General features: G+C 48.6%; 1 protein-coding gene across 1 annotated transcript in view; it reads left to right on the top strand.

Annotated features, from left to right (window-relative positions):
* HTATSF1 (HIV-1 Tat specific factor 1) overlaps positions 1-25756 on the top strand; it is a 456325-nt gene that overhangs the window by 167872 nt on the left and 262697 nt on the right. The window contains exon 5 of the mRNA XM_069612801.1: positions 9942-10105. Coding sequence (XP_069468902.1) covers positions 9942-10105 — 164 coding nt within the window. The remainder of the gene's footprint in view (positions 1-9941; positions 10106-25756) is intronic.

Here is a 25756-nt window from a genome sequence, read left to right as displayed (position 1 = left end):
AGTTGTTCTTTTATAACGCGCTTGATACCGGGGACCAGTTCCTAAGCGCAAGTCCGGGATTCTAACCTGTGTTGCTATGCATTGTCTTGCTTCCAAGACAAACTCGCTGCCTCTGAGCTATCCTCCTGGACCGGTTTGCCTATTAGATAGGAAAAGGCAGTTCCTCCATATAAACCACATGAGAACTAAAACCCCAAAAGGGCCGCAGAGGCACACCTCTGCAAACTTCATGAATAATCTCAGGAGTAGCATCAAACAAAACATCTGAAAATGACAAATCAATTCGCTATATTATTCAAGATATCTGGGTTAAAAATTTCTGGGAGGTATTAAGTTCCTGGATAGGGCCTAGAAGAATCTGGTAAACTTGACGCCAACAGCAAGCAGGAGATACCTTTTGCTCCCCAAGCAAAATGGTGCAACACAAATGTACCTATCCGACATGAGCTCTCTCTCTGGGAATTTGTATACAAATTTACATTAGTGAATCTCTAGAAGACATGTAAAGAATGAATGGTCATATGTACTGGATACAAAGCTATAGTTGCGTGTCATTTGAAAGTTACATTTGTTGCATGTTATGTATTGGTGCCTCACTCTGCACATCACAGTAAAAGGTGTCGGCAGAGATGAGAATTGTAGTAGTAAAGAGACAGTAACAGATTAATGCAGTAGCAGATGTAGTGGCAGTAGCAACTGTAGTGGCAGTGTTATGATGTAGCAGCATAGATGGGTGAAGACTGAATGAGAGAAAGATTAAGGACCTGACCAAAATGTAAAAGAAACAAAAGGGAAAGCAATTTAAAGAGAATGTCAGAAAGTGATGAAATGTAAAGCAACATGGCTTTAGACCGAGGCTACAACAGGAACAGTGAGCAATAGCGTACAAGACAGAGCAAGATCAATCGAAAGAGAGGTTCAGGAGTTGCTTTTTTGGGTGCATGCCACAGTTCAGGGAAAAAACAATTTCTACCATTTTTCAGGCACTTCATTTGTGAAAATCGACTTTAAAAGCTCCGGTGTAAAAATGTGTAGCTTGTGGTAAGAGGAAAATCCAGATGCCCTGGGGATACATCCGGCTCCTACTCCTGGAATTCCAATTTTGACCCGTGGAGATTCATTACATATATTGAGATGCTGTGAAAAACAAACACTGAAATGGCTCACTGTATCTGACACATGTTCCACAACCAAACCGACTGGGTAGAAATGTACACAAAGCAACACAACATCAGACCACAGAAACCTCTACGCACTTTGCCTCAATCCCCTTAAAGGAAGACCAGGGTGTCAATGAGCATGCACAGTTTTGGTGCAGTCCTGCCCTTTGAAAGTACATATCCTCAATGGCGCACTTCCACCTGGTGGAGAGAAAGTTTACTGGAGCCTGAAAGATCAAATGCATATGGCAGAATATATCTATTGCACAGCTACTCACTGCTTTGTCACCAAATAAGAGTGCTAGTTAAACCTTCGACTCTGCGGGGTGGGATTCACGCAAATAGGTGCCGGGACACCTGGTCCAGAGCAAAGCCAGGGACATTAATGAGGGCTTAGGGCACCCATAAACCGTGGATCCCACCCAGAGGTTGCCATGGTTTTAGGGGAAAAAAGGGCAGAAACTGGGTGAGCATTGTGCAGTGTCATGTTACAGTGACGCGACACAGGGGCCACGCAATGTGTAGCCGTAGCTGGCACAGCCACCCTTAGTGGGGAAGAGGGGGCTGTGAACAGTTGGTTTCCCAGAGAGCAGATTGAGGCTAAGGGAGCGGGGCAAGGACAGCGGGGAGCCACAATGAAGGGATGCTCTTATTAGGTTGTCAGGGTAGGTAAGAATATTCTGAGAAACTACTGGCAGACGGTACCTGGCATTTGCTTACCTGATGATCTGAGCCAGTCAAAGCGTTTCAATGAGGGTGCTAATAACACAGTACTGCACCTGTGTCACGCCATAGAGAGGCCCTTGTAATTTAAAGCTCTCAACTCCTATTGGGAGTGGAAGAAAAGATCAATTATTCTTCTCAGAATTGTAAATGGACCCTATGCCTCCAAATGGAGACACTGCTCTTGACTAGTTCACCATCCTATCCAAGCTCATCTTCTGTCCCATGATTCTAATACAACACCCCACAGGACTTTAGCTTCATTAAGCACATGCAGAAATAATTTTGAAAAGAAAACAAAAATTAATTTACATATTGCAAACCATGTAGTGATTAACATATGCAACTGGAAGCAGGAACCAACATTGAGGTCAATTTCGGATGTGGACTCGGAGGGGTCCATCAGCGGGATTGAGGAGGAACTCCAGTCCATGCAACCTAGCATTCTGGAGGATAGAGTAAATGCCACAATAGCAAATATCCATTGTCTTAAAGACTTTAAATGAAATGTGCTGAATGCCAGGGCAGGCCTCACAAATTATTTAAAATCCCACTAGACCTGCAAGGGGAGTTCCTTAATTTACATACTCGACCTAAGAGAAATTCACTCACCCCATGGTAACGGGTGACAACATATTTACCTCTGGTTTCTATAAAATGTTGCTTGTCACCAAAAGCACACTTCATATTCGGTGCAATGCTAACTCCCAAAGGCTAGCCATGCACAGTGAAACCTTTATTTTCCAATTACTGCCAACAAAGTTTGTTTTCAGTAAATATCCCAAAAAAGTTTCAAACATCCCAGGCCTCCAGATAAGGTGCGTACTAGGCCTATTTACGCATGAAAATCTTGCAAATACGACAGCTTTATTATTTTCCTGCGTACATTTACACACAGGTTTAGAGCAGAGGGCGTTGCAAAGGTCAGGTTACTTGACAGAAACCAGAAGGCTTCTTTTGATTTTTATCTACATGGATGTAATTGCAAGCCACCTCTGAAACAGAATGCATTTCTCTGAAGCCGGCTAGGTTTTTGTGATTTCAACATTTAAATATATACAGGAGAGATCAAATGGCCAGACCTTAGAGAAATAATAAAAAGTGTATTCTGTCACAATGCAGAAAGCTGCCGTAAGGTAAGGATTTCCATACAGTTTGTGCATGCGTTGCTGGATGTTGCATACATTTTACTCTCTTGCAAAGGAGAAAAGTCATTTTTACTCTCTTAAAATCACATTTACTCTCAAAGTTTAAAAACAGGGAGTAAAATACTCCCACCTCAAAATCTTATCTGGAGCACTGAACATCCCCATTACTCACCAGCAAGGTAGAGTACCTTGCAACTGGTACTTGCCGTCCAAAACATCTCCTCACAAATTAGAGTGGGCTAGTAGATTTTGCAAGCCCTGATTGGTTCTTTTAGGGTTTAAATTAGGTGAGAGCCAATTTTCATGGGGGTGGGGGGGCAAAATATTGGTACTGGATATCCCAGCTCCTGTTGAGAAGATGTACCTTTTGTGGATTGCTTTAGGCCATCCTGGACACTTGGCTGTGGAGCCCAGAACGCATGCATCCAAAATGCATATTGAATTCTCTGAAGGCGTTTCACCAAACTGAAGTTGGTAATATCGCCATTATGGTTATATCGGGCTCAAATAATCGGTAGAAGGTCCTAAAGCAGATGATACTGAATAAAGGGCTGTTTGGTGGAGGGTTTGTGTGTTCCTATCCCGAGTGCTGACTCCAAGGACAAACCTAGGAAGATGTTGGCTAAATATTTACCTTTGCTAAGGTGAGTAACTCGTACTGGTATCAGTCCACTTAAAATTGTTCCCTTGTTTTGTGGAGGATCTAAGGTGCAGCTCTTTTTGCTTGTAAGAGACTGCCCAACGTATCCACCTTCTCTCCTATATTTAGAGCTTACATCGCCTCATCTGCCTGAAACCAGCCGCTACACATGGCTCTTTGGTTCTGCTATGTTTTGTCAAACCTCTCACTCTGCTTCTTTACTCTCAGGCTAACATGACTGGCGCCTACCATAATCATCCATATTTTTTTTTATTTTTAGCAAATTCTAGTTTCGAAGGGATTGTGTCCTCAGACGTATTCCTTATCTATATTTGTATCTCCAGCTTGCTGGCCTCGGAACTTTTTTTTCAGTAGAGGGCGATGTGCGTCGACGTCCGTCGGGTAGGTGCTCCTCGACGGCCACCGTATCGACGCCGACGTCATCATGCCTATAAATGGCCACGCGCAGCGTCCGTTGCTCAGTTCTGTTTTTCCGCGCTTCGTGTGCCTCGGAATACCGTTGCTCAGTTCGTCAGTCGATATATATTCACATTTCCTCGAGAAAACCGACTCGTACTCAATGGCTTCCTCCTCCGACCCGACGACTCCTCGGTCCGGTTTCAAAAAATGCCGAGACTGTGGGAAGAAAATGTCGTTGACGGATCCTCACAGGATCTGTTTGTGGTGTCTGGGAATCGAACACCAGTGTTGGGAGTGTGAGGAATGCCTATCCATGACGGCGAAAGCCTTGAAGGAGCGTAAGGGGAAGCTCGAGAGAGGTAAGTCAATTTTAACTTCCTCGAAAGTTTCAGCGGTAGAGTCGAGACATTCGTCTCCTCACCGTCGAAAGCATTCTCGGTCTAGGTCTCGAAGTGGCTCCCACCACTCGTCGAGGTCTAGACACTCGAAAAAAAGACGAAGAAGATCCCCTTCATCGTCTTCTAGTTCCCCTGAAAGATTAAATTGCCCCACAAAACACAGCTCTCAAGCTGAGTGGGAGGAATTCAGAAAAAAGATGCTAAGCGTCTTCGAGAAAGCGGCCTCGTCCCCCTCGAAGTCAGCTGAGGGTGATACCCTGGGTGAAAAGCCCAAAAAATCTAAACGCTGCAAGTCGAACCACCCGGCGAAAGAGTCGACCCGAAAGCGCCATGAGCCATCGGGAAGTAAAGCATCTTCGACGCCATCGTCGAAAGCCCCTCGAAGCATAGATCGGCGCCATCAACGCCGTTATCAAAGGGTTCTTCGACGCATCCGTCGATCGAGTCGACACCGACATCGACGCCGATAAAAGAAAAACCCACGGCTACTCCACAGCCAGCGGTTACACCGAGAGCCTCCGACACGACGTCGAGAACGTCGTCGACATCCTCAAGCAGGATTCCGATCCTCTCGAGTTCTTCGAGGCCTCTTCAGTTTTCTCGACGCCTTTGTCGGCGCCTTCGAGGATTTTTACATCGGCGTCGACGACATCGACCTTTTCAAGGCCACTGATGATGGCTCCCTCTGCCTTAGAGATGGGTTTTATACCATTTCACAGACCAGAGCATCCCCCCTTAACTTCAATTTTTGAAGAAAGGGAAGATTCTGACCTGCAGAGGACCACATTACCTGAACCAGAGACTTTTGCCTCTGAGGAAAAAAGGTTGAAAGACCTTCAGGATGCATTACAGGAAGCAAGTGGCCTAGACACTTCCCCAGAAGTGGAATTTGTCAAACCAGACCCAGGGGAACATGCGGATACCTCTTATAGAACCCTAATGTCAATTATGGAGTTCATGGGTTGGTCTGCGCCTTCACCTGTTTTTCAACAGGATGACCTCACAGATATTCTGGATAAAGGGCCACAGGAGGATCCTGTGGTTCCCTTTCATTCTGCTTTACAAAGAAAGATTTTAACTAACTGGGAAACTCCTGAAGTTGTCCCTGCAGTTAACAAGAAGTTGTCAGCGAAATATAGGGTATCTGCTGCTGACCCTGAATACCTATCTAAGCACCCTACTCCAGAGAGTCTTGTGGTCCAGGCTGCAACTTCATCAGGCAGTACTTCTGCTTACCCCACTGTTCCTCAGGATAGGGATGATAAAAAATATGATGCCATGGCTAAGAAAGTCTTCTCAGCCTGTAGCATGGCTTTAAAATCTATTAATGCAACTTGTACGCTCGCTAGGTTCAGCCACACTCTTTGGGAGTGTGCTTCATCGGCGGCTGACTGCATACCGGAAGGAGAAGAAAGGGACGCATTTTTAAATATCATCAGAGATGGTAAAGATGCAATGTGCGAGTCCCTTCAAACTGGCATTGATTCTGCTGACCGTATCAGCAGGGCCATGGCGGCAAGTACCACAATCCGCATGCATGCGTGGTTGAGAAAGTCAGGCTTTGCTTCTGACGTACAGGCCAGACTTTTAAATATGCCCTTTGACGGCTCTTCCCTATTTGGTAAAAAGGCGGATGACAGTTTGGAAAAACTACAAACATCTAAAGCAGCAGCCAAGTCACTAGGAGCTGCAATCTGACAAACTAATTTTCGTCCCTCAGGATCCTCTTGGAGAGGAAGGTCCTTTCGCTATTATTCCTCATTTGGAAGAGGCAGAGGACGGCCGGCTCAAAGAGGCCAAGGAAAATTTACCCGTGGTGGACGGGGTAAAGGAAAGAAAGCCGCATCAGCAGGAGCCGCTTTACCTTCGGCAACTGCATCAGCCGCTCCCAAACCACTCTGAGGTCTCCCATCACAAGACACCTGTAGGGTGCAGGTTAACTCACCATCTGACGGAATGGCAGGCTATTATGTCAGATGCTTGGGCATTGGAGACAGTTGCCCAAGGTTACTGCCTGCCTTTTCTACGCATCCCTCAGAGACATCCACCGGGGAACAGCTCTCAAAGTGCCGGATCCGCTCCTCTTGTAGGAAGTTGTAGACCTGCTAGAGAAAGGTGCCATAGAACCGGTACCTGTAGCGGACAGGAACAAGGGCTGGTACTCCCCCCTACTTTCTCATACCAAAGAAAGACGGAGGACTGAGACCCATCCTGGACTTACGAGAATTGAACAAGTTCCTCAGGAAGGACAAGTTCAAGATGGTAACTCTCTCTCAGATCCTTCAGGCCCTCCAGCTTCAGGACTTGTTGGTATCTCTGGACCTTCAGGATGCTTATTTCCATGTGCCAATCCATCCCAAGCACAGGAAGTACCTAAGGTTCGCAATTGGCAACTCTCTTTATCAATTTCGAGTTCTGCCATTTGGGCTGACCTCCACCCCGAGGGTCTTCACCAAGCTAATGTCGGTTGTGGCTGCAAGTCTAAGGAGGGAAGGGATTCACGTCTACCCCTACCTGGACGATTGGTTGATCAGAGCAGTTTCTTCGGAACAAGCTCGGATCCAACTAGATTATGTCTGCCACTCCCTTCACAGGCTGGGCTTCTCCCTCAATTTAAAGAAGTCACAGATGATACCATCACAGAGACTCCAGTTCATTGGAGCAGTCCTGGACACGTCCCTGGGAAAAGCCTCGCCACCAGAGGTGAGGGCTCAAGATATTCTGCAGATGGTCACCACGTTTCAAAATGCCCAACGTCTCCCAGCCTACGACTTTTTGAGGTTGCTAGGCCTCATGGCATCCTGCATATCCCTTGTGCCAGAGGCTCGCCTGAGAATGAGATCCCTTCAGTGGGCGCTGAGGACTCAGTGGTCACAATTCTCAGGGAGGATGACAGATCTCCTCTGGATTCCGGACAAGGTAGCCCACGACCTTCTATGGTGGGCCTCTCCAGAGAACATCTTGAAAGGAGAACTGTTTTGGCAACCATGGCTGGAGATAACAGTAGTCACAGACGCCTCACTCACGGGGTGGGGAGCCCATGCCAACGACTTGACCATCAGCGGTCGTGGTCTCTATCGGAGTCCAGACTACACATCAACCTGTTGGAGCTGAGAGCCATCAGACTGGCGCTGAAGGCTTTTCTGCCGTCTGTACGGGGGAGAAACGTCCTGATAATGACGGACAATACAGTGGCCATGCACTACCTCAACAAAAGAGGAGGCGTAGGGTCACTGCCACTGTGCAGAGAGGCGATGCAGCTCTGGTTTTGGGCAATTCAGGAAGGAATCTCTCTATCGGCAATTCACCTAGCCGGAGAGAAGAACTTGACAGCGGACGCTCTGAGCAGGCAGAACACAGTCTCCCACGAATGGGAGATAGCTCAGGAAGTCCTTCAAGAGATCTTCGCCCTTTGGGGAACCCCTCAAGTGGATCTGTTCGCCACCAGTATCAACAGGAAGTGCGACAGATTTTGCTCAAGGGAATTTCCCCCGAGAGGAGCTCTAGGAGACGCGTTCGTAGTGGACTGGGAGTTCCCACTTCTGTACGCGTTTCCTCCGGTCCCTGTCATTCCTCAAATGATCAGGAGGTTGAGAAGGTTTCGGAAGACCATGATCCTAATTGCCCGGATTGGGCCAGGAGAACGTGGTACCCGGACCTTCTGGACATGTCCATCTGTCCTCCAATTCGTCTACCGTACAGAGAGGATCTTCTCTCGCAGAAGGGAGGTCAGGTTCTCCATCCAGCCATCAAGACCCTCAACCTTCACGCTTGGTATCTGAAAGGTTGAGGTACAAGGATTGGGACCTTCCAGATGACGTCACGGAGGTGTTGCTTTCGGCCAGAAGACAGCAACTAAGACTCTATAACGCTGCCGTTGGAATAAGTTGTGCAGCTGGTGCAGAGAAAAGAATATCGAACCCTTTTCATGTGGTACACCTGCGGTGTTATCCTTCTTACTTTATTTGGCAAATTCGGGCCTTCAAATTGGCACTATTAAGGGCTATCTCGCAGCGCTATCGATCTTTAAGCGCACTGCGGAGGAGCCATCGTATTTCAAAATTCCATTGGTTATACAATACCTGAAAGGTCTAACTAATGTTTACCCTCCAAGACCATTCCAAGTTCCCTTATGGGACTTAAAACTAGTTTCAAACTTCCTAAAGGGTGCTCCCTTTGAACCATTCCACTCTTGTTCATTGAAGTTTCTCACCCTCAAAACTGTTTTATTGGTAGCATTAACATCTGCTAGAAGGGTTAGCGAGATACAAGCCCTGTCTTGTAAACCTCCTCATACAACTTTTCACAAGGACAAAGTAGTTCTACAGGTGAAGCCTAACTTCCTCCGAAAGGTAGTTTCCGAATTTCACATTACTCAGAAGATTACTTTACCTTCTTTCTATCCTCCTCCCCATCCAGGGAAAGAGGAAGAGAGACTACACAGGCTGGACCCTAAGCGAGCCTTGAGTTTTTATATTAGTAGACTTTCTAAAATTAGACAAGCAGACCAACTCTTTGTAGGTTACTCAGGACATAAGTTAGGATTACCAATAACCAAACAAACCATCTCCAGATGGATTATTTTAGCCATTCTGGAATGCTACAAACTGGCAGGGAAAGAGCCCCCTCAAAATCTAAGGGCTCATTCGACCAGGGGTATCGCAGCATCCTCAGCTCTTCAAAGAGGGGTACCAATTAGAGACATATGTGCGGCTGCCACATGGTCGTCCGCACATACCTTTACCAAATTTTATAGCATGGATTCCTGCTCTAGTCAAGAGACTAGATTTGGCAAAGCTGTGTTACACTCTGTTCATTCTTAAAGGGTAATATGGCATCTCTTACTCCCGCCTCCAATCACATACCACTGCTATGGGAGTCTATCCTAGATAAGGAATACGTCGGAGGACACAATCCCTTCGAAGAACAAGTTACTTCTTACCTTGTAACGTTCTTTCGATGGGATGTTCCTCCGACGTATTCCTTATCGCCCCTCCCATCCATCCCCGCAGTAACATTTCCCTTGTGGTTGCAGCTTACGCTCCTTCAAGGGTAGTAACCATTCATACAATAACTACTTTACTCTACAAAACGGAACTGAGCAACGGACGCTGCGCGTGGCCATTTATAGGCATGATGACGTCGGCGTCGATACGATGGCTGTCGAGGAGCACCTACCCGACGGACGTCGACGCACAGCGCCCTCTACTGAAAAAAAATTTCCGAGGCCAGCAAGCTGGAGATACAAATATCATAGATAAGGAATACGTCGGAGGAACATCCCATCGAAAGAACGTTACAAGGTAAGAAGTAACTTGTTCATCTCCTTATGCTGTGGAGACTATATAGCATGGTGTTTAAACAAACGTAAATGTTTTGCAAAACATATTTGTTTATTGTATATGGACACCACTACTGTTTATGGGTAAACTGCACGCTTTTTATTTTTTAGAAAGAATCTGTGGACCTTGCACTAAAGCTTCTGGAAGATTATGAGATTAGAGGTTACAAAGTACATGTGGAAGCTGCAAAATTTGAACTGAAGGGGAACTATGATGCCAAGAAAAAGAGGAAGCGATCGAAGGACTACAGGAAAAAGCTTTCTTTGCAGCAAAAGTAGGCACCAGACCTTTCTATTTGTCATCTGTTGCATAAGGGCTTTCAAAAGAAGCTTTGCACACACGAATTTGTGGCTGACTGTACAATTCTAAGTGTTGATGCTCTCATTAGTAAATGAGATGGACAGATAAATTAACTAGGTGTTGTAGGTGTTGGCACAACATAAGGGCACAAGAGTCATATGGTACAAGATTACTACTTGCCTTATTTACATCTGTGTACACATGATGGTTCAGGGTGTGTGGGGTTTACCCTCAGGCAGCTATGTACTCCTTCCAGGAAACGTCTTGCTTTAGCGGAGTCTTGGAGTCTGATAGTCAGGATGGAGTTGACGTCAAGGGGTTGGGCATTCCAAGTGTGGGGATTAGTTTGGAGGAGCAAAATCTAATCCTAGACCAGGGAGTGCAGGGAACAGTGACACAGAGGAGGGCTCGAGTTCTAGTAGTACAATAGAGTAAATGGAGATGGAGTAAGTCATGGAAGGAACATAATGAGTTAAGAGGGAGCAATTGATGGACAGCCACCGAATATGGAGATGGTGTGCAGAGGTGGACGAGGATCGAGGGAGTTTGAAGAGGGTGTATAAAACAAAGTTAATTATCTGCCAAGAAGGTGAAAGGAGTGGCAATGGACTCCCATCAGCTCGGTGCAGCAAATGTCAGTCTGTTGAGTATAAAGTTGGAGAGGAATCTTAGTGAATGGAAAGATGAGATGGGGCTGAGGTTAAAGAAGTCCAGGATGCTAAAGATGTAGCAGTTGAGGTGAAGAATTGTTGGTTTTAGATTGGAAAGCCCCCAGGTTGCCAGCAATGGGGCATGGGGTGAAGAGGTCAGGGGAGCGGGCTAGACAGTCTGATGCGGAAAGATAGCTCTAGTTTCAAGAAGGGGAAGCAGAAAGAGATAAATCTCATTAGCAAAGAAATGATCTAAGAACCCATCTCTTACTATGTTTACTAAACTTTGTATGTCTAGGGTCATCCATTAATTTCTGAGACTTTTTTTTGTTTGAGTGAACTGAATAGATTGTAGTGCCAAAATTGGGTCTGGCCTATGACTGTACAATGCTCCTCAGTCAATGGAGGTTTCCTTGAGTGTGGGCAGACTAACATCCAGCTTCCAACATACCGTATGGAACCAGCAAATTATGAGTTATGTTTATTCTCCTTGTGGCTTCCCGTGTGCAGCACTCTAATTTATTTACCCCTTAAGCTGTTCTGCTCCTAGACAAGGGGTATGTTGATATCCCTCTCTGTGGAGGCCTCCATCCACCCTGTGTGTGTGTGTGTGTGTGTGTGTGTGTGTGTGTGTGTGTGTGTGTGTGTGTGTATATATGTATGTATATATATATATATATATATATATATATATATATTATGTTTAAATGTTATTGAGGAGTTAGATTTACTGTATCAAGTAGTGGGTCGTACATGGTGGCTGGTTCATTTTACAGTGCCATAATAAGGTGGGCTTCTTAATGTTGATACAGCTCCTGAAATTAATGGTGCCACTAGCGCAATATGCTGGCAACAAAAAGTTAAGAGGAACCCTGACATGTTGGTCGTTATTCATCCAGATCCATGCCTTGTGTCCTAATAATAATTTAGCATTTATATAGCACTACGAACCCTCAAGTATCTGGGTGCTTCTTATTACCCACGGTGTGTGGTGCTCATTTATCGACCTCGGAAGGATGAAAGGGTGAGTTTGGCCCTGCCGGTATTCACACCTCCGTCAGCAGGCTCTGCACAGATTTCAAAGCGAGCGCTCATGGCCCCACCCTGCCACTCCTAAAGGATTCTGCACGTTCAGCCCAGCTCCTTCTCAAGGCCACGCTGGATGCACGTGGAGGCTCCTGCAGGGGAGACTCTAGCACCTTGCACAAAAATAAAAGTGTGCAGTGCACACTTATTCATGAGCCTGGCGCCAAAGGCGTCAGGACTGGGTCCAACTGGACCCTCTATGTTGTGGGGTCTGTGGTTCCTGGCCAGTGGCCATGACAGCACTCCCCCTCAAGGCCCCTCTCACGGGTGTTCTTCCTCCTGGTCCTGGCTTGGTGGGGTTGTTGCAATGGAATTGTCTGATTAGTCGTGAAGCGTGGATGAACTCACTAGGTTCCCATGTGCGGTCTTGAGGTCCATAACCTAGTATAATTTTGATCACACTATCTTGGAATCTAGAATAGCCTTGATCTCATATTCCGGTTCTCCTTCTATGATGACGGGCTCGGGTGGTGCCTCAATCCGAGTACCTGGTTTCATTGGTTTCAAGAGATAAACGTGGAATAGCGGATGGATCCGCATATTAGGTGTTAAATCCAATTTCATGGCAGCAGGGTTTATCATGGCCTTGATGGGATACGGTCCCAGGTACCTGGGCCGGAAGGCTTGTGGTCCTTTCAAGGGAATGTTTTTGGATGCCAACCAAACTTTGTCTCTGACCTGATAATGTGGGGCCTCTCTTCGGTGTCGATATGCAAATTTCTTCTGTTGTTCTTTGGCTCTGGTGTAACACTCACCTTGTATCCACAGGGATGCCGCTTTAATGGTCAGGGATGCTTCTGGGAACACTGCACCTTCTCCGGAGTTCATGCTGCCTGGGATCAGTTCTAGAAGACAAGGGGGATTTTAGCTACTACTCCTTCCCTCGAGACCCACATTCCGGTGTTCCCCTTGTGGTGTCTCTCACCTTGGTTTTCGTTAAGGTGCGCTCTCCGTCCTGCCGTTCTGTGCAGGAGCGCGTTGTCACCGGGCCCTATTCCCCCCGAGTTACTTCACTGGTGTGGGCCTGGAGTCCAGAGTGGCTGGGACTCCACTTTTAGGTAAGTCTTTAGTATTAAGAATAAATGCCTGTATTTGTAGTCGTTCCGAATTACCTTCTTCTTCTTTCTTGCAGGTCCTGAAGGGATGATGGTGGAAACGGGCTGATATTGATGTCAGAGCTCGAGAAGGTAAAGGATGCGCAAGCGCTGCATTGAGTGTCCTTGGAAGTTGTCTAACCTGTGCTGTTGTTCCTTGCAGGTCGCGGGAGGAACCCTGGAAGAAGTGATCGACCGGGACCAGACGCCGGTGGACGATGTTCGAGTGGCGATGGCCTTCCAGAAGAGTTTGGTAAGTAAGCTTACTTGATGTCTTTATTCTCGTCCTTCTTCCCAAGGATGTTGCTGGAGGAAGTTTAAGAAGCCCAAGAAGACTCCGGATGGATGGAGGAGCTGAAGCTGGGCAGGTAATGATGACTGTGGTTCTTCGTCTTCTCTCGCACGTGCAGGCCAAGTTGCTGAGCAGGACCCGGTGAACATCACGCTGCTAGAGCAGAATAACGCGAAGCGCGTGCTTCGAGTCGGGTGTGGTTTAAATACCCAGCAGGTATCCCAGGTGCCTTCGGGGCGGGCCCCGCCCCTGATGCTAGACTGCAGATTGCAGTTCCCCATTGGTCCTTGTGGGGGCGGGCAGCCATGTTAGTCCATTGCCCATTGAAACCCGCACCTGCAAAGTGAACCCGATGCCAACGGCGCCAGGTCTGACTCCAAAGGACCAGAGAGGGGCAAAATAGGGCCCTTCGGGTCTTGTTAAAATACTGTGGCGAGGGCCAGAGTTCCTTGGCCTGAGGCTAAGGTCGTGACATCTGGTCAGATTTTCGGCTGCTTCTTTAAGGATTCGAGTGATGGTTTTATGCAAGGTTGTAACTGCTTGCATTTCCAATTCGTCAAGTGAATCAAAAGTGGACGTTCAAGGTTGTCGACCATGCACTGTGTAGAATGTGGTCTGTCCGGTGCTAGTGTGGATGGAATTGTTGCAGGCGAATTTGGTCAACCAAAGGATGTTTTTCCAGGACTCCTCAGTTTGTTGCAACATACACCTCCGGTATTGCTCCAGGGTCTGGTTGGTCTGTTCAGTTTGAGGATGATGACTAGTGGATAACCAGAGGTCAATTTTGGCTATTTTGCGGCACCACCTCCAGAGTGCTGAGACACATTATGTTCCACGATCTGAGATTAGTACTGATGGGAATCTGTGTAGCCTGACAAATCTGTTCCAAAAACACGGTGGCAAGGGCGGAAGCAGCGGAAAGTCCCTTTAATGGAATAAAATGGGCCATTCTGGAGAATAAATCCACAATAACTAGGATGGTGTTAATCCATTGCAGGGGGGGGAAGATCAGTGATAAAGTCCATTGACAACATATGCCGAAGTGCTGATGGTACAGTTAAGGGACATATAACCCGGCTGGGCTTAACTTCTGAGATGTGTGTTGCGTGCAGAACCTGCAGGTCGCAATGAATTGGGCGATGTCTTTTCTCCAGGTTGGCCACCATTAGGCCTTTTGTATTTTAGCTCGAGTCTTGGCATTCCCTGGATGTCCTTCCACTAGTGAATCATGATAGTTTGCTATTATCTGGTCTTGTAATTTCTTGTCCTGAATGTACAGTCTCCCTTGAAAATAAGGTACATCATTTTCAATGGTGTATTGGTCTCCTCTGGCTAGCCACTCCTGTTGTGTTGCTTGGTTCATCCAAGATTGGGGATCGGTTTTCAAGTCATCCAAACAGGTGATTTCGGCGATTTGATTCTGGATTCGTTCTTCAGGAATGATGGCCACAGGCTCAGACGTGCTGAAAGCTTCTTTGTCTTCGCTCATGCATGACAGAGCATCTGCCTTCCCATTGCATACTCCGGGTCTGTAAGTGATTATAAAATCGTATTCCGCAAAGAAGAGAACCAAGCGAAGCTGGCGTGGGGATTGGGCCTTGGCAGTCCAAGTATTGTAGATTGCAGTGATCCATGATGACCGTGTGTCTTGTCCCCAGAAGATAGTGTCTCCATGTTTTAAAGGCTCCCTTAATCGCTAGCAGTTCTTTGTCAGTGATCGCATAATTCAACTCTGGAGCAGAAAACGTATGAGATCAAAATGCTATAGGATGTAATTTCCCTGTGTCGGGGTCCTTCTGTGATAATACCGCTCCTATGGCTACGCTGGAGGCATCTGTTTCGACCACGTATGGCGGATCTGGTGGGGGTTGTCGAAGAACCGGTGCTGCGTGAAAGCAGTTTCAACTCCTGGAAGGCGTTCTCCGCTTCAGGGGACCAGAAGAATTTGTTTTTTCTCAGCAGGGAGGTAATTGGGTGAACTATCTGCGAAAACCTTGGAATAAACCGACAATAACAATTGGCAAATCCGAGCACACTTTGTACTCCTTTTGTGGATGTTGGTGATGGCCATTGAAGGATAGCATCCACCTTGCGTGTGTCCATGTGTACTCCTTGTGGTGTGAGCATGAAGCCCAAGATTTCAACTTCTGTTACATGGAAGAAACACTTTTCTAATTTGGCAAACAGCCGATGCTAGCAAAGTTTTTCTAAAACTGCTCTTACATGGCCGACATGGTCCTCCTTAGAAGCAGAGTAAATAAAAATGTCATCTATGTAAACCAGTGCACAAACTTCCAATAGTTCATGAAGCACATTGTTCGGAAAGAATTGAAACACCGCCGGGGCATTACATAATCCAAAAGGCATGACCTAGTACTCCGAAAGCCCATATTTGGTTCGGAATGCCGTCTTCCACTCGTGCCCCTTTTTAACTCTTACAAGGTGATAGGCTCCTCATAGGTCCAGTTTTGTGTAAATTTGAGCATTCTTTACCTGATCTAGAAGCTCTGGGATAAGTGGCAGGTGGTATCTGTTTTTTACCGTGATTTGGTTAAGCGCTTTATAGTTGATAAAGGTTCTTAAGTCGCCGTCTTTTTTTTGATAAGAAGAAGAGAGCCGAGGAGGCAGCGGACTTAGACAGGCGGATAAACCTGTTGGCTAGATACTGATCCAGGTAAGATTTTAGATGCTGGTTTTCCTGCTCCGTTAGAGCGTAAATTCGACTGCAGGGAATTTTGGCTCCGGACACCAGATCGATTTGTCAATCGTAAGGCCTGTGTGGAGGTAGGGTGTTCGATTGCTCCTTCTGGGAAACATCCTGGTAATCCAGATATTCAGCGGGTATGGAACCAGAGTCCCAGAATAGTTTTTGTCTCGGGTTTCAGGTTACTCACATTTTTGTTGTAGCAGATGTTAGCACACTCTTGAGGGAAGGTGTCACAACGAACCTCTGCGATGTCTATGGGTACCTCCGTCCCCAAGCACCAGTGAAGGAGAGAATAGTATACTCCCTCACCAGTTATTGAGGCCACAGGTGTAAAGAGTGGGGAACACGGGCACCAGGTGCTGCAAAGGAAAAGCAGGTGAGTGTGAGTACAAGGCAGTAACTTGGGAATGACCAATAATCAAGACAATGGAGTGGGACCTACCTAACATGGAGAAGAACCAGGACGGAAGACAGCCGGGGGGGCTGGGTTCAGAACCCCCTCACTTAGGGGCTTGACGTGGTGTTGAGCCGAAGTCCAAACAAAATAACCTTGAGCCAAAGGGGAGTTCCAGAAACAGTTCCAAGAGATGTCCAAAGCCAGAGGGTCTAAGATCCGAGGAAGGTAAAACTTGAAAGTTCCAAGAGCCAAGTCCGAAATCCGTAAGAAGCAGGTCCAATGATGCAAGCCAGAGAGTCCCAAAATCCACAAGGCAAAGTTCAGGCAACCAAATCCAAGGAGCAGGCAAAACAGTCCAGAAACACCAGAAGCCAGGTTTCAAAAGCCAGAGGGTCAGGATCCAGGAAAAACACACAATGCCACTCGAAATGCTGAAAACAGCTGAGAAGCGCGGAAGCTCGGCTTCAATGTTCTTTTGAACCGGTGCTTGGGTCACGTGATCGCTTCTTCACTGGGTCACGTGAGTGGTGTCGCGTATCACGTGACCCTTGCAACCGGGAAGTGCCAACATGATTGGTTGGGCGGTCCGCTCCTACAGCAACGCGTGGGCGTTGCCCACGTGACCAGGAAGCCGGGGTGGTGAGGATCGATCCACCCCAGCGCCATCGCGGCCACAGTTTCCATGACGCTGTACGCCGCCTCCCTCTTACGGGGAGCCCGGCGCCATGGCCTCTGAAGGGGCGCGCCTGGGAAAGGCCACCGCCGCAGGTAAGGAGTCGCTGGGAGGTGGGCGGTGTTGCGCGGTTCGTAACGGAACCCCCACCCAAAGGCCCACGGCCACGAGGGCAGGACGGATGCTCCCTCCCGACGGAATCGTGACACTAAAAGGGTGGCATGAACATTAGATGCAGGCTCCCAAGACCTCTCTTCCGGGCCGAAGCCGGCCCAATCAATCAGGTAGCACAAGACCCCATTACGAAGACGCGATCCCAATATGTCCCTTACCTCATATTCATCTGAGGACCCTTGCACAAGAGGAGCCGGTGGCAGCAGTGGCCTTGTGAGGGGCCGGCAAGGTTTTAACAGGGAAGTGTGAAACACTGGGTGTATGCGCCAAGAGGAGGGTATGGTCAGACGAAAGGCCACTTGGTTAATGACCCTCGAAATTCGGTACGGGCCAACAAAATGGGGGAGGAGCTTACGGCAACCTGGTATTCGTAGGTGGCGGGTGGATAACCAGACCTTATCCCCAACCGAGTAGCAAGGGGCCGGGGCACGATGTCTATTGGCCGCACGGCACATGGCGGTCTGGGCATCCTTCAAATGCACCAGGGTCTGAGCATGTACGCTTTTCAGATCCCTAATGCAGTCGGCTGCCGCAGGAGTCAATGTGGCGGAGAAATCAGGAATGGGAAAGACTCTGGGATGTTGCGCATACATAGAATAAAACGGAGAGAAACCAGTGGCAGAATGAGGTGCGTTGTTATATGCGAATTCTGCAAGGTGCATAACTTGGAACCAGGTATATTGATGTTGAAGAGAGAGACAGCGAAGATACTGTTCTAGTGTCTGATTACAGCGTTCGGTCTGGCCGTCAGTCCCGGGGTGGTATGAAGACGAGAAACGAGCATCTATGCCCAAGAGACAAGTGAGGGAACGCCAAAACTTAGAGGTGAACTGGGAACCTCTATCGGAAATGATCACTGAAGGCAATTCAAAGAGACAGAATATCGACTGAAAAAACAATCTGGCTAATGTCGGTGCTGAAGGAATGCCGGTGCATGGGACGAAGTGTGCCATCTTGGTGAATGCATCCACCACGACCCAGGACCTTCGGCAGATCGGTTATAAAGTCCATGGTTACCGTGTGCCAGGGACGGGGAGGAATGGTCAATGGTTGAAGCAGACCCAACGGGCGTCCTTTAGTATTTTTACATTGAGCACAGATTGGGCAGTTTGAAATATATTTAGTTACATCTCTGCGCATGGACGGCCACCAACACCATCTCTTTAATAATGCGAGGGTTTTTTGTTGTCCCGGATGCCCGTTGACTGGAGCGTCATGAGACCATTCAAGAGCCTGAATACGTGTGTCCGTGGTGGGGAAAAACAATAGGCCTTGCATAAAGGGTAACCCCTCGTGATACACCAAATCCCATTCACTCATTTCATCGGTGTCATGATCACTGTTCCCAAGGAGCCAGGACCAGCCCAACGTCCTTGGGAGCAGGCCCCTAACCCTAATCCTAGGCACCAGCCGGTCCCTACTGGGACCTTTTGGACCCTGTCCTGGCGCTGGTGGCACCAGGCTCATCAAAACCATCGGTCCCGGCATTGGAAGCGCCGGGCTCATAATTGGTGTGAAAGTGCTTGGGTGGACTTACCTGCAGCAGACCATGCTGCTTACTTACCAGCCACTTAGAAGCCTCTGTGAACAGGAACTACTTTCTTACCTGGGTGGGGCAGCTCCACCCCCTGGATGCAGCACTGGAACTCTTCTGGAAACTGGAACTCTTTTCTTACCTAGGCGGGGCCGTGGAAGAAGACGCCTCATCACTCCAAGGCTATTTAAACCACACCCGATAGATGAAACGTGCTTCGCGTTATTCTGCATCTGCAGCAGAACGCTCACCGATTCTGTTCCAGCCTTTCCTCTTTCGATCCTGAACCTGTAAGAATTATACTTACCATTCCTGTATCCAGTCAACATCAGCACCTGCAAAAGACAAGAAACAACAGGTTAGCAAGACAAACTCTACACACGGTGCTTTCTCACCTGATTCAGCAGCGGCCGTGTCTTCACGCTGCACCTTTGCCTGCAAAGACAAAAGCATTGTTATACTTACCGGCACGCCGTGAATTCCGGATTTCTTCATTCTGCATCGCCGCCTGAGAAGACAAAGTATAGTTAAAACTTACTAGCATTCCGCTGACTCCGGCGCTGCAAACCAACATCTGAAAGACAAAAGAAAAAGCAGGTATTTACTCACGCCCATCACGCTCGTCGCAATAAAACGCCTGCGAATACTCCGGCATCTCTTTAACACGAACTACGCTGCAAGGAAAGAGACAGTTATAGCGCTTGCCATACTTACGAATTTCCAGGCGCTTCACTCCATCTTCCATCCCAAGAGTCCTGCAATACATAAGGGAAAAGCATTATACAGAGTCTTCAATATTAACGTGCCACGCATTTAAAGACTATAAAGACAAAAGGTGTCCAGAAACTCACCGCTCGTGCAGATAACGACGGTAACCATCCTCTGAATTCAAGAGGCCAATGTTTCACCAGTGAAGGAACTGGCAACGGCACCCTGCACCAGACGCAGATGGAGAGCCCAGCATTCACCTATCTAAGGTGAGCACGTTGACCTGGGGGGGGGGTCTCTACAGAAAAGCTGGGAAGAGAGAGAGAGAGAGAGAGAGACATTCAACAACCCAGGCCATTAACCCCCATATTCTTGCACCTGCAGAAACCTCACTCTTCGAGTTCGACAAAAAGTGCGAAGAGGTTCGACCCCAGAAGCCAATCGAGTCCTGCACATCACTTTTCGAGTCACAGACACCTTCCTGCCAAGACCCGCGCCTCCGTGGGAATCAGGTGAGCGTTACAATCGGAATGTGTAGAAACCCAACTGCGAACAGCACTGACCAGGTCGGTTGAAGGAGTGCATAGACAGATAACATGATTTTTACCCAGGAGGTGTTCGGGGAACACAGGAAGAGACTCTCCACCCTGTAAGCGTGAAAGAGCATCTGCTTTACCATGACCGGTGCCAGGACGATGTCGTATGACAAAGTCATAGGTGGAGAAGAACAGGTGCCAACGGACTTGTCGACTGTTTACGCATTTCAGGTTTGCCAGGTCTTGCAGGTTGCAGTGGTCAGAATAAACGACGATTTGATTTTTTGCTCCCAACAAGTGGTGTCTCCAAACCTGAAATGCGTCCTTAACAGCGAGCAACTCTTTTCCGGTTACAGTGTAATGTAGTTCTGCAGCGGTGAACTTGCGGGAGTGATAGGCGACGGGGTGTAGCAACCCTGAGGCAGGACAATGTTGTGACAACACCGCCCCTAATGCAAATGATGAGGCATCTGCTTCCACTATAAAAGGTAACTCAGGGTTTGGGTGTTGCAGAATGGGAGCGAAAGTGAAGGCTGCCTTTAATGTCTCAAAAGCCAGATCCTGTGCTTTCGTCCAAACATGTGGTTCTCGGGGACTGGTCAGGCGAGTAAGTGGTGCAGCTATGGAGGAAAACCCTGCAATAAATCTCCTATAGAAATTTGCAAACCCGAGAAATGATTGCAAAGCCTTAATTGTCGTGGGTACTGGCCAATTCAGAACAACATCGACCTTGGTCGCATTCATGGACAGGCCTTTAGGAGTGATGTGAAACCCCAAGAAATCCACCTCTGTGGCATGAAAGAGGCATTTTTCAGGCTTGGCAAACAGGGCGATGGTCCTAAGCCTGTGGAGTACCTCTCTAACAAGAGTTACGTGTGATGAGAAAGAAGAGGAGTATATGAGAATGTCGTCTAGATAGACTATGACGAATATATCTAGGATATCATGGAAGATGTCATTCATGAATCTCTGAAATGTCGCAGGGGCATTGCAGAGTACGAAAGGCATGACGGTGTATTCAAAGAGTCCATGTCGGGTACAGAAGGCGGTTTTCCACTCATCCCCTTGTCTTATTCGAATAAGATTGTAGGCCCCCCTGAGATCAAGTTTGGTAAACAGTACAGCATGAGTAAGATTGTCTAGAAGGGGGTTTATTAAGGGAATCAGGTATCGGTTCTTTATGGTGATTTGGTTGAGACGGCGGTAGTCTACACAAGGACGTAAGTCTCCTTCCCTTTTAGGGACGAAAAAGATGGGACTGACAGCAGGGGACTGTGATGGGCGAATGTGGCCTATTCTTAATGCGGTCTGTAAGTAGTCCTTGAGGGCCTGATCTTCCGTGGGAGACAAGGAATAGATCCGACCACAAGGAATTACGGCATCAGGGACGAGGTCGATGGGGCAGTCATAAGGTCTGTGTGGCGGGAGATTTTCAGCCTTTCTTTTGTCAAAAACATCGAGGTAATCTCTGTATTCTGCAGGAATGCCAGAAGCGGTGACTCCTACGACATGGTTAGGAGGATCAGACTCCATATCCTGCTCATCCGTGAGCTGCAACTGGGCCAAAGCGCCCAACACTTGGGAAGGGGAGGTCACCGACTCAGGGTATACCAAGCAATGATTTTGACAATAGGGGGATTCGAATAACACTTTACTCTGGGTCCAATCAACGATTGGATTGTGGGTTCGCAACCACGGAAGGCCCAAGATGAGACCGAATTGTGGTGTCGTAATAAGATCAAATGACAGGGTTTCTTTGTGTTTTTCGTGGATGACCAGGGTCAATGGAGCTGTCTGCTGCTTGATTGGGCCTGAGACGAGCGATGAACCGTCAACAGCTTGCACAGGTTCCGGTCGTCGTTTGTTCAAAATTGGGAAGTTAAGCGAGGCGGCGATGGCTTTGTCGACGTAGTTCCCCGTGGCCCCTGAATCGATCGCCAAGTGAACCTGATGTGGAGTGTTGCCGGGGGAAAATAGAAGGGCCTGAATATGCATGGGTCCCGCTAATGTTGCAGGTGAGGAGGAAGAAAAGGGAGGACCCGTCCGAACCCCCTCACTTAGGGACGGGCTTTCCAAAAAACGTCCGCTTTAGGTTTAGGACGTCAAGGACATTCCCGGACATAATGGCCGTTCAACCCGCAGTAAAAGCATGCGTCGGAGGTTCTACGGCTTTCCCTTTCAGTAGCCGTGATGGGGCTACGGACCCCACTGATTTGCATAGGCTCAGTAGGGGAATCGCTGGTACTGGGGTTCAAAAAGGGAACAGATCTTTTAGCCTCAACTCTTCTCTCAGCCCTTCGGGCATCGACCTGAAGTGCCAGATCCACGAGTTCGGGATATTGTGCTGGCAGCGAAGGTACTACTGCCAGTGCATCTTTCATAGCCTCATTTAGACCACGATAACCAATTCTAACAATTCTAGATCCCGTGTCTGTGCTTTGTGTCTGGTATCAAAATCTCTTGTCATTTCCGTGATTAACAAATCGAAATCATATAGTACGGGACTGTTTGTTTCTAGCAATGGGTTGGCCCAGGCGGCTGCTATGCCTCCCAGGTGTGAGAGTGTAAATGCCGCCTTCGTTGTGGAATCGGGAAAGGCTAGGGGGCGGCATAAGAAATGAAGTTTGCACTGATTAATGAAAGTACGGAATTTGCTGGGGTCTCCGTGAAACTTTTCAGGAGGGGCCAAGGGAAACGGTGTGGGAACGTAGACCGGGGCAGGAGTCTGAACAGGGGCTGGTGGGCTCATCTGGGAAGTGCTATCCCCAAATTCCGGATCAGGAGGGAGTGCATGACGTTCGCTTTGTATAGTGTCAAGTCGCTGATGAATTGCGGCCGTGGCAGCAGACATATCGGCTCTGAGAACCGTAATGGCCTGTACTAGAGCAGCCACCTGGTCCCCGGCGGCGGCATCCATAGCCAAGGCAGAGAAGGCTTCTCAGTCTGTCACAACGAACCTCTGTGATGTCTATGGGTACCTCCGTCCCCAAGCACCAGTGAAGGAGAGAATAGTATACTCCCTCACCAGTTATTGAGGCCACAGGTGTAAAGAGTGGGGAACACGGGTACCAGGTGCTGCAAAGGAAAAGCAGGTGAGTGTGAGTACAAGGCAGTAACTTGGGAATGACCAATAATCAAGACAATGGAGTGGGACCTACCTAACATGGAGAAGAACCAGGACGGAAGACAGCCGGGGGGGGCTGGGTTCAGAACCCCCTCACTTAGGGGCTTGACGTGGTGTTGAGCCGAAGTCCAAACAAAACAACCTTGAGCCAAAGGGGAGTTCCAGAAACCGTTCCAAGAGATGTCCAAAGCCAAAGGGTCCAAGATCCGAGGAAGGTAAAACTTGAAAGGTCCAAGAGCCAAGTCCGAAATCCGTAAGAAGCAGGTCCAATGATGCAAGCCAGAGAGTCCCAAAATCCACTAGGCAAAGTTCAGGCAACCAAATCCAAGAAGCAGGCAAAACGGTCCAGAAACACCAGAAGCCAGGGTTCAAAAGCCAGAGGGTCAAGATCCAGGAAAAACACACAACGCCACTCGAAATGCTGAAAGCAGCTGAGAAGCGCGGAAGCTCGGCTTCAATGTTCTTTTGAACCGGTGCTTGGGTCACGTGATCGCTTCTTCACTGGGTCACGTGAGTGGTGTCGCGTATCACGTGACCCTTGCAACCGGGAAGTGCCAACATGATTGGTTGGGCGGGCCGCTCCTACAGCAACGCGTGGGCGTTGCCCACGTGACCAGGAAGCTGGGGTGGTGAGGATCGATCCACCCCAGCGCCATCGCGGCCACAGTTTCCATGACGCTGTGCGCCGCCTCCCTCTTACGGGGAGCCCGGCGCCACGGCCTCTGAAGGGGCGCACCCGGGAAAGGCCACCGCCGCAGGTAAGGAGTCGCTCGGAGGTGGGCGGTGTTGCGCGGTTCGTAACAGAAGGTCAGAACTCGTTTTTGCCAGTCTATCCTAAGGTTGTGGGTTTCCAGCCAAGGCGTTCCTAATATCATCTGGAACTGAGGAGCAGCGATGAGATCGAAGGAGATGTCTTCTTGATGACCATCCTGACAGATCAGCATGACTTTCTCGCTATGCTGCGTCTCTGGGCCGGATGACAACCGAGAACCATCCACTGCTGTGATGTTTTATGATTTCAGCTTTAGTCGGAGAGGAAGGCCCATTCGTGCAGCCAGATCTTGATCAATATAATTTCCCACCGCTCCGCTGTCAATGTATGCCTCCAAGGTATGTACCTTTGATGGTTGGTGGTGGTAGACCAAAAGTACCCGGATGAGCAAATGTGAGGTCTATACAGACTCCTTCTTTTCGCTCGACAAGTGGACCCCTACGCTTCTCGGGTGTTGGAGTTTTCCAGATTTTGTTCCTTTTCTTCGTTTCCATTGTCCATTGCGCCAACTAATTTCTTGGGTGGTTTTACCAGGCATTTTCGGAGGAAATGTCCTGCTCTCCCGCAGTATAAATAGAGCTGTTGTTGTCTTTTCTCTTTCTGCCTTGGTGATAGGACTCCGTAATCCACCAATCTGCATTGGTTCAGTTTGTTCGTGGGTTTTGTTTTGGTTGTCCCGGGGTCGCATATAGACCGACCTTCCTTCAGTTCTTGTGCGGTCCATTTTTCGATTCTGCAATCTATGGTCGAGCTGCACAGTCAGGTTGATGTATTCCGCACAACTCTCAGGGGGATCGACCACTTGGGCTAGAACATCCTTAAATTCCCCACGCAACCCTCGATAAGAGTGTGGTCCTCTTTTTTTCTTCTGGCCAATTTGTCTGTGCTACGAGACGATTAAAAGTTGCTATGTGGAGACCACCAGGGGGCGCAGACGTAATGGCACCTTAAGCCTATGTCTCCCTCTCCAGTGCCGAGGAAACGTAAAAACGACAGCTAAATTGAAGTGCATACTGCAGGATATCGTGGGTGAACACTCCGAGGTGCCACGGACGAAGTTTGGTGCAAAACCGCAGGTGCCTCCCAGAGAAACGTAACTCGGAAAGCGGAGCTATCGGCACCCCCTTGCTGCCCTCAAGATGGCGGACTACTGACGTGCCCGCAGCCGGGAAGCAGAGAATACTCCAACGCGAGCGGACACTGAACGCGATGCCCAGAGACAAGCTCCTTCCCCCAGCCGTGTCGCAGAGGAGCATAAAGACACCCGGTAAGGAGCAAGGAGGGGCGCTAACGTACAGGGCATGGAACGGGAGGCATCATCGGCGGCTCCCACCGCCCCTCCCCCCCGCCGGATAGCTGCAGACCCCGCACGGGCTCCCCACAACAGGACAAGAGCTTGCAATTAGCCCGGGTCGCGAGCCCTCCCACACACAGGAGACAGGCTCCCGGCAGCAGTCGAGGCAAACGCTGCGAGCCGGCTGTCCCACGCGACCGTGAGGACGCCGGCAGGTTGCCTCGGGATCCATTGGAGCACAGGGCACCCGGGGAACTGCATGCTCTCAGCCCCAAGGCACAGCAAGAGCGCACAAAGCGGAACATACGTGGTTGAGAGGCCACTACACTCGCCTGTCCACACAGGACTTTAATAGCAAGCTCAGCCTCACGGTCACGCTTGCCTCCACAACAAAATTTTCATAATTTAATGGTCACCACAGCCCGCCGCAGCGCGCTTCCTTTTTGCCCCCTCCCCATGCTATTACAGTGGAGTCTATGAGGAAGAACAACAAAGCAATGAGGTGCGCACAACCCGTAACGGAAAGGCAGTAAAGAGTACACTTGTGGGCCACATCTCTAAACGTCTTTTAAGCGCAGGGAGAA

Source organism: Ambystoma mexicanum, chromosome 5p (assembly GCF_040938575.1).
Source record: "Ambystoma mexicanum isolate Mex_15411 chromosome 5p, UKY_AmexF1_1, whole genome shotgun sequence".
Classification (NCBI taxonomy): Eukaryota; Metazoa; Chordata; class Amphibia; order Caudata; family Ambystomatidae; genus Ambystoma; species Ambystoma mexicanum.
The sequence above is the reverse complement of the archived record's forward strand: the minus strand, read 5'-3'. Positions and strand labels throughout refer to the sequence as shown.